Genomic DNA, 12675 nt, shown 5'->3' on the forward strand with positions numbered 1-12675 from the left:
AGAGGGGCCAGTGGATATTTAAGGGAAGAGACTCCCAGGCAGAAGGAGCAGCAGCAGGTGCAAAGGCCCTGAGACTGGAGCGTGCCTGGTGTGTCCAGAAACAGCCAAGAAACCAGTGTGGATAAAGCAGAGGCTGAGAGGGAATGATAAGAGGTGAGGACCGGGAGGTTACTGGGCACATCCTGCGGGACTGTGTGGGCTTCCTCTTGAGGACTTTTCCTCCGAGTGAGGTGAAAGCCATGGAGGGCTCTGACCAGAGGAGGGACATGATCTGACTTGGGTTCTTTTTTTTTACAGTTTTTTTTTTTAAATTTATTGTTGAGACAGAGAGAGACAGAGCATGAGTGGGGAAGGATCAGAGAGAGAGAGGGAGACACAGAATCCGAAACAGGCTTCAGGCTCTGAGCTGTCAGCACAGAACCCGACGCGGGGCTCGAACCCACGAACCGCGAGATCATGACCTGAGCCCAAGTCGGACGCTTAACCGACTGAGCCACCCAGGCGCCCCGATCTGACTTGGGTTCTAACAGGCTCCCCTAGGCCCGGATGTTGGTAGTACTAAGTGCTTACTGAGTGCCAGACACTGTCCTGTCAGAATTCAATATGTTCTGATTTCATCTCATTCTCGCATGGACCTTGTGGGGATTATCATTCCATTTCACAGAGGAGAAACTGAGGCTCAGAGAGTTTGAGTCCCTGACCCATGGCCACGCAGCAGTAATTCGCAACACCTGTGGGGTGGGGGGGGGCGAAGGTGAAGTGAACCAGCCCTCCCCCCGCCCAGGCTCTTAGACAAGGATCGCCGGCAGCAGAGCGCACTCATCATCGGGAGCTGCGTCTGTGTCCCTGTCTGTCTGTTTCTATTTCCACGCGTCCCTGTCTGTCTCCGCGCGCCTCTGCTTGCGCGTCCCCCATCTGTGCCCAAGCCGCCGTCTCGCTGTGCCCGGCCCCCGCACATCGGAGCTATTTCGGGTTTCGGCATAAAATCCCAACAGCTCGGAGGAGACGCTTCCTCCGGCCCCCGGCTCGGACCACGCGCCACACGCGGCCGCCTCTGGGAGCTCCCGGTCTTCTCTGCGGGATCCCCGGGCCCGGGGAAGCCCCCGCGGGAGGACGAGTGGGGGCTGGGGCGACCCGGTCCCGAGGCTCCCGGCCCCCCAGTGGCCAACCGGGGCATTGACGCTGTCCAGACCCCAGCCGTACGTCAGCTGTCGCTCTGGCAACGGGAGGGCGACGTCACCGACGGGCAGTGCGTCAGCTACCCGGTGACGTCACGCCTCGGGAGAGGAAACTAGCAAGGGGGGTAGGATTCAGGCTCGGTCGGCAGGGGGAGCGCCAGGGCCCTAATGGCGGATGTCTTCGGCTTGGTCCCTCAGGAGGCGCCGGCCAGGGCCGACATGACCCCCGCAGCCCCAACGGCGCGCTAGGTTGGCGGGATGAAGAGGAGCCGCAGTGTCCTGTCTGTGGCCGGGACTCGGGACGAGGTGCGAGGGGCGGGGCCCGGGCTGGGGGGCGGGGCTTGGGCCGCAGAGGGGTCGGGCGCCCTCTTGTGACCATGGTCGTTCACTAAGTGTTTTCTTCACGTCCCCAAGTCTGAGGAGTGTCATCGCCTGTGCCTCAGTTTACACCCTTGATTCCATTATTTTCCTGCTGCCTGGATTAAGAGGCTCTCAGCTCAGGGACAGAAAGCAGGAGTTTCCAAGGGGCTTCTCAAGCGGGGAGAGGATTGTAGGGTGGAGGAGGGGGGCTGGGGGTAAGGTCTTAAAGGTCTAGGATGTGAAGAGGGGAGGGGCCACAGACAGTGAGGCCAGGAGGGGGCTTCGTAGACGTGGAGGGTGGGAATGTGCTAGAGGGTTTTCACAGTGAGGCACAGCGTGTACAGGCGTAAGGACCCAGAGCCCCAGGGCCTGCAAGAACTATAGCTAAGGCGCCCCTTAGACATAAAAGAGGGATCAGCGTGAGAGGGACACAGGGAACCTGTATCTCCATCAGCCGCTCTCTCAGGTGTCTAGAGAAGTGTGTTACTGGAGGGAGGGGCTCAGAGCAGCCTGGCTGCGCCCTTACTCTTTCCCTATCCTTCCTCAGAGGCTGCGGGAGACTCCTGAGCCCACCAGTGCCAACATGCTGGGGGCCGACCTTCGACGCCCTCGCCGTCGCCTTTCCACGGGTCCCGGCCTGGGTTGGGCAGAGACCGAGCCCTTGGACGTTGGTGTCCCTCTGCCGCCAAGGCCCACCACGCTGCCCTTGCTGGTCCCTCCAAGGATTTCCATCACCAAAGCCGACAGGTAGGCAGGAGGGGACCAGGCTGGGAGGAGGCGTGGAGATGTAGGGCGAGCTGGGCTAGGTCCAGCCACCAGCCCTTTGCAGGCTTCAGGCCCCTGGCTTTTCACAAAACCAGCTGAAGGGTCAGGCTGTGACACCCCTTCCCCAAGGCGCCCCTTGCGGCCTCTAGGAATCTCTTCCATTTTGCAGTGGCTGAGTCAGCATCCTAGAGGCAGGATTGTGGAAAGAGTTTCAGCCCTCCAGTCCCCAAAGATGCCCCCGCAGTGAGAGCTAGGAAAGGCTAGGGAGTGGGTCTCCCACCAGTCAGCTGTGCACCTCTATTTCCCCTCCTGGGAGGCTGCACTTTCTTCCCGGCCTCACAGCGGATGGTGAGACCCTGGAGGAAGGCTGGACGGGCAGTTTTCTTTCTCTTGAGTAGATGCGAGAGGTATATGTGAGCCCCAGCCTCACATAGTTTCTTGCGCTTTTTCATCTGGGGTCCTCCGAGGGCACTTCAGCCCTCAACCTGGCTTGAGGATGAGTTTGAAAGTGGCCAGACCCCCCCCCCCCATGCCCTGCTCAGGCCACCGTTCTATTCCCCTCCCCTTATCTACTCAACTGGAGGTCTCCATGGTATCTGCTTGGGTCATGGTAAAAATGCTTCATTTTTAGGAAGTGACTGTTATTTCCCCCTCCCTCGGTCTAACATATCTTCGTCTCCCTCCTCCCGAATAATCCTAATACTCTCTACCAGGTTCAGGTTCAGCCTGGTCCATCCCAGACTCAGACCAGAGCTCCAAACACCAGCCTTGGCCCACTGCCTTGTGCCCCTTTTCTGCAAACCGCCCTCCCAACCCCGGACCGGGGCCTAAGCCCTCCCCCCAGCCCCCAGCCCTAGTTCCGCACCCAGAGCCCTGGCCAACGCTACAGTCTCTACCGCTCTTCCCCCCCCCCCCCAAGAATTTGGCCCAGCCCAGGACCCTCAGATGATCTGGGGAGGATTCGCAGCTCTTGTCAATCCCCTAAAAGCCGTTTTGAGTGTATACTGCGGGGGGAGGGTCCCTGAGAGAAGTGGGAAGACAGTTCTGGCTTCTGGGATACCCCGCGGCTGCTAATGCGGGGCCGGTTTTTGCTCTGCGTTCGCCCACGCCTGGGGCCCCCTCGGGAGGGGAGAAAAGCGGCTGTGGGGGTTGGAGACGGGCTTTTTTTTTTTTTTTCCCTTTAAGAACAGTGCGGGGGGGGCGGGGGGAGGAGGGCGGTGGCAGACGGCACGGCCTGCCCGGGGGAGTCCACAAGGGGCGCGCGGGGGTGGGGACCCGTTTCCGGGGACGCGCACCGGAGCCGCTAAGGGTCCAAGAGCGTGTCGGCCACAGGAGGTGGGGGCACCCGGGCGAATGCGCTCCCAAAGCCGGGCCACCACCACCAGGGCTCCGTCGCGGCCAGGGCGGCAGAGATGGGGGGAGGGTGGCGCTCGGATCCCGCTCGCTCTCTGCTTGCTCGCTCTCTGCTTGCTCGCTCGGCGCGGCGCTGGGGGAGGCGGGAGCGTGAGTCACGGCGACTCCCGATTTAGGTGCCGGAAGGGGGGCTCTGCCGGCGGGGGCCGCGGAGAGGAGGCGCGGCTGTTTACTCGCCTGAAAAGGGCATGGGGATGCATCCCGCGGCTGCCGGGGACCTGCCTCAGTTTACCTCCTGCAGAAACGCTTTACAAGGGGCGGCGATACACAGAGCGGTGGGCGGGCAGCCGCGGTGTCTTCCTGGAGCCACACAGGAGCCACAGGGACACACCCCAGAAACACCCCAACGCTGCCTTCAGGCCGACCACACACACACACACACACACACGCACACACACACACACACACATAGACTACCTCATACCACAGCCAAACACCACGGAGGCTGAATTGCCTGCACAACTCCGCAAGCACAGACCGACCACAACACACACCCAAACGCGTGGGTACACATGTACAGCCCCAGGCCACCAGAACAGACCCCACAGAGGCACACACCCTCCAAACAAGCAGCACACGTGCGCACACATCCTGCACCCACAGACACACAGATATACACACACAGCGACATCCAGAGAAACAGGCAGACCGCAGCAGCCAACCACGTGCGCGCACACACTTCCAGCCGACACCAAAAACACAGACAACCCTCGGAAGGGGCCACGTGCACGCACATCCCGCACTGGGCACACACCGTTACCATCTTCCGACCCACCAACAGGAGAATCCCCGAACATCGCCGCTGCCAGCCGCAGGGACCGCGTTGGTGGCACCGGGACCACTCCCCACGCGCTCCCCCCCGGCCAGGGGTAGCGGCGAGGACACGCCAGCATAGGGCTCCGCCCCCGCCATGATGGACGGACTGACTGACACACCAGCAACCAGTCGGGTGTCTTCTTCCTGATCGGATTAACCGTTTAACTCCTTCGTTCCCGTGCACGCCGCGGCTAGGCAGGGCGCTCAGGAGAGAGCCGAGTTCCGGCGCCCCCTCCCCTCCGGGAGCGGGGCTCTGCGTGGGCGGGGAGGGCCCCCCTCCTTGGGTGGCAGCCCCCCGCAGGCCCGGACGGAGGAGGAGGAGGGGGGCGGCGCTGACAGAGCGGCGGGCGGGGGGCGGGGAGGGGCGGGACGGGGCGGGGGAGCCGGGGCTGGCGCGGAGCGGGGTACTGAGCGCGGAGAGCGCTGCCGGGCGCGGAGCAGAGCGCCGGCAGCCGACAGAAAGCCGCGGCGCCCGGCCCGGGGGCGATCGGCCCGTAGCGCCCCCGGGTCTGTCCCCGGGGCGCCATGGCCCCACCGAGGCCGGGCGCACCCGCGGGGCCCCGGGCGCGTCGGCTAGCGCGCCGCTGAGCAGGGTAAAGCTCGGAGAGGCCGGGGCCCCCCGGGGCACAGGAAGGGGCCGGCGCCATGGAGCCCCCGGCCGCCCCTTCGGAGAGGAGCCTGTCTCTGTCTCTGCCCGGGCCCCGGGAGGGCCAGGCCACCCTGAAGCCGCCTCCACAGCACCTGTGGCGGCAGCCGCGGACCCCTATCCGTATCCAGCAGCGCGGCTACTCCGACAGCGCGGAGCGCGCAGAGCCCGAGCGGCCGCCACACCGGCCCATAGAGCGCGCCGACGCCGTGGACACCGGCGACCGGCCCGGTCTGCGCACTTCTCGCATGTCCTGGCCCTCGTCCTTCCACGGTACCGGCACCGGCAGCGGCGGCGCGAGCGGAGGCAGCTGCAAGCGGTAAGAGACTCCGGGCGGCGGACGCGCGTGGAACGGATAGGCGCGCAGAGAGGACGCAACGCGCCGCGCTGACCGCAGGGGGCGCTGTGCTGCGGGTGGAGTCTGAGTGACTAGCGGGGGTGTGGGGGGGGGGAGTTCCACTGTGGGGGCGTCCGGGACCCGACCCTGGTGGTGCCCTGTACCCGAATACCCTTCCTACTGACGCTGATTCTGGGGGGTGGTCGACTTGGGGGGCGCCATGCTGCATGTGGCATTAACGACGCCTCGGTTCAAGCCTGCAGCTTTGGAAGTCTGTACCCTTAGTTGACGACGGTGCGGAACAGTGGCTAGGCTGGGTACTTGAAGGCACTTTCCTGGGGGCCCTGAATGGGCAGCTAGATTCACGACGCTTGTGGATGATCTCGAGGGCACTGTAGGGGGTCAATTCCTAGGCTCCGAGCTGAGGGGCACTGGCCATCCTGAGGGGGGGTGTGGAAGACCCTTGCGGGACTCGCCCTAAATCAACTGGGGTCCGAAATCCAGAGGGGGCCTTTTGGGGGAGCACTGTGTTGGGGGCCTGTGTGCCGGGTCGGAGCTTCCTCTCAGGACAGGAGTGTTAGGTCCAGTAGCTGCCCAGAGGGAGGGAACAGTGCCCTGGGGGGTGCACAAGCCCTGCACAGGGGAAGGGAGCCTCTGCCTCCCGGAGGGGACAGTGTGAGCGAGGGGAGGATTTGGGCCGGCTCCCGTGGTGTTCTCACCGACCTGGGTGGGTATGACTAGCTGGGTCTGCCTTTGCTCCATGCTCTGCCTGGGCTTCTGGGGCCCTGTGACTGTGACACAGGATTATGTGGGCTCTGGGGACAGTGATTATGACACTGGAACTGTGTGTGCTTCTGAGACAGTGATGGTGACAGCGTGACTGTGTGCGCTTTCAACATAGCGTAGCTGTGACACAGTGACTGTGTGCTTCCAGGACAGTGATTGTGACAGTGTGACTTGTGTACTTAAGAGTCACAGTAATTGTGACAGTGTGACTGTGTGAGCTCCCGGGGCCAGGATTATGTGACTGTGCTCCTGGGACAGCGATTGTGACAATGGCTGCGTGTGTTCTTGAGGCAGTGATTGTGACAGTGTGCCCTCCTGGGGTGCAGTGATGGTGGCTCCGTGAGGTGTGTGTTCTGGGACAATGTGATTGTGGCAACAGGACTGTTTGTGCTCCCAGAGACACTGACTCCCTGTGCCCAGGAGTCCTCTGACTTCTGGAGTGTGCTCCCATCTGCTTGGTGTGCTCTCCTCCACCACCTACCTGGTGTTCTCGGTCACTGTGTGTGCTCTCGTGGTGCTTGGGGTCTGACTCTGCTCTGGTGACATGTGTGACTGACGGCTTTGACTGTGTGCTTTGACCCCCATGGGAGCCCCTCTGCCTGGGACGTCACTAAGAAGGTCAAATTCCGGCCTCTTATTGCTGGAGTTCACGAGGGAGGCCCCTCTGGGCTGTGACCCTAAAATTCTAGCTCTCTCTGGGGACTTCCAGCAGCCCTCCCGAACCACCCCCTACCGCCACTGAAGACATACTCAGACCCAGCACCCCTGCCCCCAGCAGGAAGCAAGTGTCATGGGCCCAGCACACACAGCCTGCTGTTTCCCAAAGGGAACCAGAGAGAAGCCGAAAGAAAACAAAGCTGGAATCAACAGGAAATGCCAAGACCAAGGGCTGGGTGCCAAACTGGCTCAGGTCACTGTCCTGAGAGACCGGTGAAGGAGCGGGGTGCGGTAGGAACGGGGGCCCTATTCCTTTTTAAGGCCCCAGGGGCTCCCCCTACCCTGGTCTCTGGGGGTACTGACTCCCTGGGGACGTGCTGAGTGGCAATAATCATCATTATCTTAGTGGCATCTATCTCGTAATGGCTCGCTCCCCGGCTCCGTGCTGGGGACTGTTCTACACGCCTTCCTCTCCAGTGTCTCATCAGGTATTGCTGTTGGCCACACTGCAGCCCAGAGGGGCAGAGTCCCTTCTCCTTCTTCCCCAAGCCCACACAACCAGGAAATGGCAAAGCTGAGCTCCCAACGCCCATCTGTCTGATGCCTGGTTTCCTGCCCCGAGTGTCTTACCCTCCCTGAGCCTCAGTTTCCCTGTCTGTAAAGTAGGGCTTTGGCACTGCTCTGTGGGAGGAGAGTGCTGGAGAGTTCTGCGACAGTGGGGACACGTGTGAAGGACTCGCACAGGGTGAATGCTCCGTAGAAAGTCGCTCGGGGACCTGCGCTAGGGAGAGAAGGTGGGGCTTGGGTAGCGCCCCCCCCTCCCCGCAGGGTGGGAAGAAAACACAGGAACCTCAACTGCATGGCGGCAGGCAGGGCGCAGGTTTCTGTTTCACTGCGGGCCTGTGTCGCCCGCAGTGGCTGTGGCCAGAGGGAAGGCACTGGTGCCAGAGTCCTACCCCCACTCTGGGGCAGAAGGAGGAAGGGGAAACCGATACGCCACCAGTGGGAACCTTGCTTCTGGAATTGGCTTTCTGCCAGGCCGTTTCTCCAGAAAGGGGTTTCTCTGAGTGCACACTGGGCGCTCCAGGGCTACCTACCTTGCAGTTCATGCAGCCACCAAAAAAGGGGATCCAGACAGCCCTCGAGACTTGAGCCACAGGCACCTTCGGAGAGAGGGCACAGCCCCCCATCCGAGATGGCATCCACAGCCCCCCTCCAGACCTGGGGATGTAGGAGCCTGTGCTCCTGGCGCCCTGCGGGGCTGAGTCACGGAGCCACCACGATCTGTCAAGAGGCAGATGGAGCTGGAGGAAGAGAAAGACTCTGTTGATGGTGGGGGCGGAGGGGGGGGTTGCCTGAATTGGGGGCGGGGCCAACATACCGACCCCCTAACCCCACTCCGTGCCCCTCTGTACCCCCAAACTCTTCCCGCCGAGGGAGGGCGCTGCAGCGTCCCTGGAAGGGGTGGAGGCAGCCGAACTAGGGTCGCTCTCTGGCCCGTGGCCTCTGTCTCCACTTGGGTCCTCGCCTCCCCTCATCTCTGGCTCTCCCTTATCCCTGGCTGGGTTCTGGGAGCGGGTCCCTCCGCGCGCCCCTCCCTCCGCGCGCCCTCTGCTGGATGATGACAAAGGCACAGGCCGAACGTGCGTTCCGAGTCCGGGACCTGCCTGTGGGACTCTAGTTCCCGAGCGGAACACAGTCGCCGCCGCCACTACCGTGGCGCCCCAGGTTATTATTTCATGCTTATCGAGCGCCCCAGAGAGTGGGCGCCAGGCTGGCCGACCGAGCGCGGGCTGCGGGTGAGGCCCTCGCGCTACCCGGGCGGGTCCAGGCGGCTTTCCCCATCCAGCCGAGCGCGGTGGAGACGGCCGCCTGGCGGATGCCGAGGAATTGGACGGAGAAGTTGAGGCTGCGGAGTCTCTGGGCTCGCCGACGGGCTTGCCCACCCCGCGGCCTCCCGACACTGACCTGCGTGTTAACCCCCAGTGCCTCTGGCGCTCTGTTCCTGCCCAGGAAACTGAGAAGGGGCTTGGCCAAGGTCACACAGTGAGGAAGGGCAGACTTGGGGTTAAAAAACCCAGGTCTCCCGGACTCCAGCTTGGTGGGTGAGAGTCAGATTGTAGCCCTGCCCACTGACTGGCTGTGGGACCGGGGCCCCACCACGGTGCCTTCCTGCACCCCGTGTTTTCCTTCCTAAACTTTTGTAAGATCTGCCCTCCCCAGGGCTGGGGGAAGGCCCGGATGGCTGCCCTGGGGTGGGGCAGCCAGGGGCTGGTGTTTTTGAGAAGCACCTTCTGACATCTGCAGGGAGAAAAGGGGAGTATCCTTGAAACCACAATCCTGGGCCCTGGCTGAAAGGGCACCCCCTCTTTCTTTCTTTTTTTTTTTAATGTTTTTTTTTTTTTTACTTATTTCTAGGGGAGAGAGAGACAGCGTGAGCAGGGGAGGGTCAGAGAGAGAGGGAGTCACAGACTGAAACAGGCTCCAGGCTCTGAGCTGGCAGTCAGCACAGAGCCCGATACGGGGCCCGAACCCACGAACATCGAGATCATGACCTGAGCGAAAGTCGGACGCTTAACCGACTAAGCCACCCAGGCGCCCCATGTTTTATTTATTTCTGAGAGAGAGTGAGAGAGACAGTGTGAGCAGGGGAGGGTCAGAGAGAGAGGGAGGCACAGAATCTGAAACAGGCTCCAGGCTCTGAGCTGTCAGCACAGAGCCCGATGTGAGGCTTGAACCCACAAACTGTGAGATCATGACCTGTGCCGAAGTCGGACGCTTAACTGACTGAGCCACCCAGGCACCCCTGGCACCCCCTCTTTCACTAGTCGCAGAATGACTGTGGGCTCTGAATAGCGGGTAGGGCTATGGGCCCAGGGAACAGCCAACTGACCGAGTGAGGATAGAGTTTGGGGGGCCACTGAGCCCAGTGTCTTCACTCCCGAGTAGGAGTTCAAATCCAGCCTTTGCCCTTGACTTGCTGTGTGACCTGAGGAATGGATTTCACTTGTCTGAGCCTCATTTTCCTCTTCGGTGACAAAGCCATTCACCCCACGGACACTGACGCCCATATTCAGGCTGTGGTGAAGAAGGAAATGGACCCAGTGCCTGCTGTCCTGGAGTTCTCAGGCTAGAGGTGTTTATTTGTTATTTAACAAATAAAGGCATATAATATTTCCAGATGATGACACATGGGACATGAAGAGAAGAGGGATCCTGGGGTCAGGGAAGGCCTGTCTAAAGAGGTAACATGTGAGTAGAGACCTAAATGAAGTGGCAGAGGAGACTAGGTGAGTCTGGGGGAAGAAGGTGACAAACAGGAAGTTCAAAGGTCCTGGGGTAGAAGCAGGTCTGTTATGTTCTAGGAAAAGTAGAGAGGCAGGTGTGGCTGGGCAGAGTGAGTGAGGGGTGAGTCGAAGGAAATGAGGCAGGGGAGGGGGAGAGGTGCCAGGGCAGCCCATGTGGGGCCTCACAGCCTATGGTCAGGGTTGGCTTTAGGGTTTAGTTTGTCTCTGACTTCCTAGGAAGGGAAAAAGCTCACTGAGCTGGAAGGAGACTGAACCGTGAAGGGCCTGTGTAGCCTAGTGGCTAAAATCCCAGTCTCTGGAGTCAGACAACAGGGTCTTGGTGACCCTGGCCAAGTCACTTCCCCTTCCTGTGCCCCGGGTTTCCCATCTCTGAAATGGGCCTGTTCAGAGCACCATTTCCAAAGCCTGACCTGAGGCATCAGCAAAACAGTGCAGAGAATCCTGAGGGCAGGTAACTAAGAATGTTCTTCCTTCCTGTTTGTGCCTGGACCATGAGGTCCCAGTGGCCAGAACAGGGGTCTTAGTAGGTTTAGAGTGGGAGTTTTCACCTGAGGGCAATTCTGGCCTCCAGGGGACATGTGGCAATGGCTGGAGACATTTTAGTTTAATGGCTGGGGGAGGTGCAACTGGCTACTAGTGGATAGAGCCTTATCAGGTGCTAACTGTCACTAGTGCCAAGATCGGGAAACCCATGGGGCGCCTGGGTGGCTTAGTCGGTTAAGCGTCCGACTTTCGCTTAGGTCATGATCTCACGGTTCGTGGGTTCGAGCCCCGCGTCGGGCTCTGTGCTGACTGCCAGCTCAGAGCCTGGAGCCTGTTTCAGTCTGTGGCTCCCTCTCTCTCTGACCCTCCCCTCCTCACGCTGTCTCTCCCTCTCTCTCCTAGAAATAAAATTAAAAAAAAAAAAAGATCAGGAAACCCTGCATTCCCAGCGAGGTGATGTTACCTTCAAGGGGGTGAGAGCTGGTTCTTGGGTGGGTGTGTGGGAAAAAAAAGTCTTACATTTATGTATAAAGCCCAAATATACACATAGGACCTAAACAGATACACGGTACAGGCATACCTTGCTTTATTACCCTTAACATATACTGCATTTTAAAAAAGTTATTTACTTATTTAAAAAAAAATTTTTTTAAATATTTTATTTATTTCTGAGAGAGAGAGAGAGACACAGCGTGAGCAGGGGAGGGTCAGAGAGAGAGGGAGATACAGAATCTGAAACAGGCTCCAGGCTCTGAGCTAACTGTCAGCACAGAACCCGACGTAGGGCTCGAACCCACAAACTGTGAGATCATGACCTGAGCCGAAGTCGGACGCTTAACCGACTGAGCCACCCAGGCGCCCCAAAAGTTATTTACTTATTAAAGTTTATTTATTTTGAAAAAAAGTTTATTTGAGAGGGAGAGAGAATGAGAACATGCACGCAAGTGGGGGAGGGGTGGAGAGAGAGGGAGAGAGGGAGAATCCCAAGCAGACTCTGCATTGTCAGCACAGAGCTCAGTGTGGGGCTCGAACTCATGAACTGCGAGATCCAGCCCTTAGCCGAAGCTGGAGGCCTAACTGACTGATCCACCCAGGTGCCCCGGTTTATTTATTTATGTTGAGAGAGAGAGGGAGATTGGAAGAGGGAGCAGAGAGAGAGAGGGAGAGAGAATCCCAAGCAGGCCCTGCATTGTCAGTGCAGAGCCGGATGTGGGGCTTGAACTCAGGAACTGCCAGATCATGACCTGAGCTGAAATCGAGAGTCAAACACTCAACCGACTGAGCCACCCAAGTGCCCCACAGAGGCTGCGTTTTTTACATCCTGAAAGTGTGTGGCCACCCTGTGTTGAGCAAGTCAGTCGCCATTTTTCCAACATCATTTGCTCACCTTGTTTCTGTGTGTCCCGTTCTGGTAGTGTTTGCAGTTATTTCCAAACTTTTGCATCCTTATGGTATTTATTCTGGTCCTCTGTGATCCACCTGTCGTTCCTCGTGTAACCACTTGGGGGCACCACCAACCGCGCCTGTGTAAGACCGCAGACTTCACTGGTGAATGTCAGGGTGGGATCCAACAGCTCCACTGAGCTCTTGTTCCCCGTCTCTCCCTTTCCCTGGGCCTCCCTCTTCCCGAAGACACAGCACTATTGAAATTAGGCCAATTAATCACCCTGGTGACCTCTCAGTGTTCAAGTGAAACAAAGAGTCACACCCGTCTCTCACTTCAAAAGCCAGAGCCGATGAAGCTTAGTGAGGAAGGCGTGTTGCAAAGGGGACACCGGCCAAAAGCTGGGCCCCTCGTACCAGCCGGTGAGCCACGTGGTGAATGCAAAAGACAAGTTCTTGGAGGAAGTTCAAGGCGCCGCTCCAGTAAACACGGCGATGATAAGACAGCACAACCGCATTATTGCTGACTTGGGAGAAAGTTTC

At 59.7% G+C, this 12675-nt stretch overlaps 1 protein-coding gene across 2 annotated transcripts in view; it reads left to right on the forward strand.

The window, feature by feature from the left end:
* The first annotated feature begins 1436 nt into the window (after positions 1–1436).
* The window catches only part of PDE4A (phosphodiesterase 4A), a 40529-nt gene continuing 29290 nt past the window's right edge, over positions 1437–12675 (forward strand). The window contains exons 1-2 of one of the 2 annotated variants that reach the window (XM_039250977.1): positions 1437–1484; positions 2086–2285. In XM_039250977.1, the coding sequence (XP_039106908.1) occupies positions 1437–1484; positions 2086–2285 (248 nt within the window). Of the gene's footprint in view, positions 1485–2085; positions 2286–5177; positions 5498–12675 lie in introns of those variants that run through there. The other variant, XM_039250976.1, reaches the window with a different exon arrangement.

The sequence above is a fragment of the Hyaena hyaena genome, unplaced genomic scaffold, assembly GCF_003009895.1.
Source record: "Hyaena hyaena isolate Hyena2069 unplaced genomic scaffold, ASM300989v1 scaffold_392, whole genome shotgun sequence".
NCBI classification, from domain to species: Eukaryota; Metazoa; Chordata; class Mammalia; order Carnivora; family Hyaenidae; genus Hyaena; species Hyaena hyaena.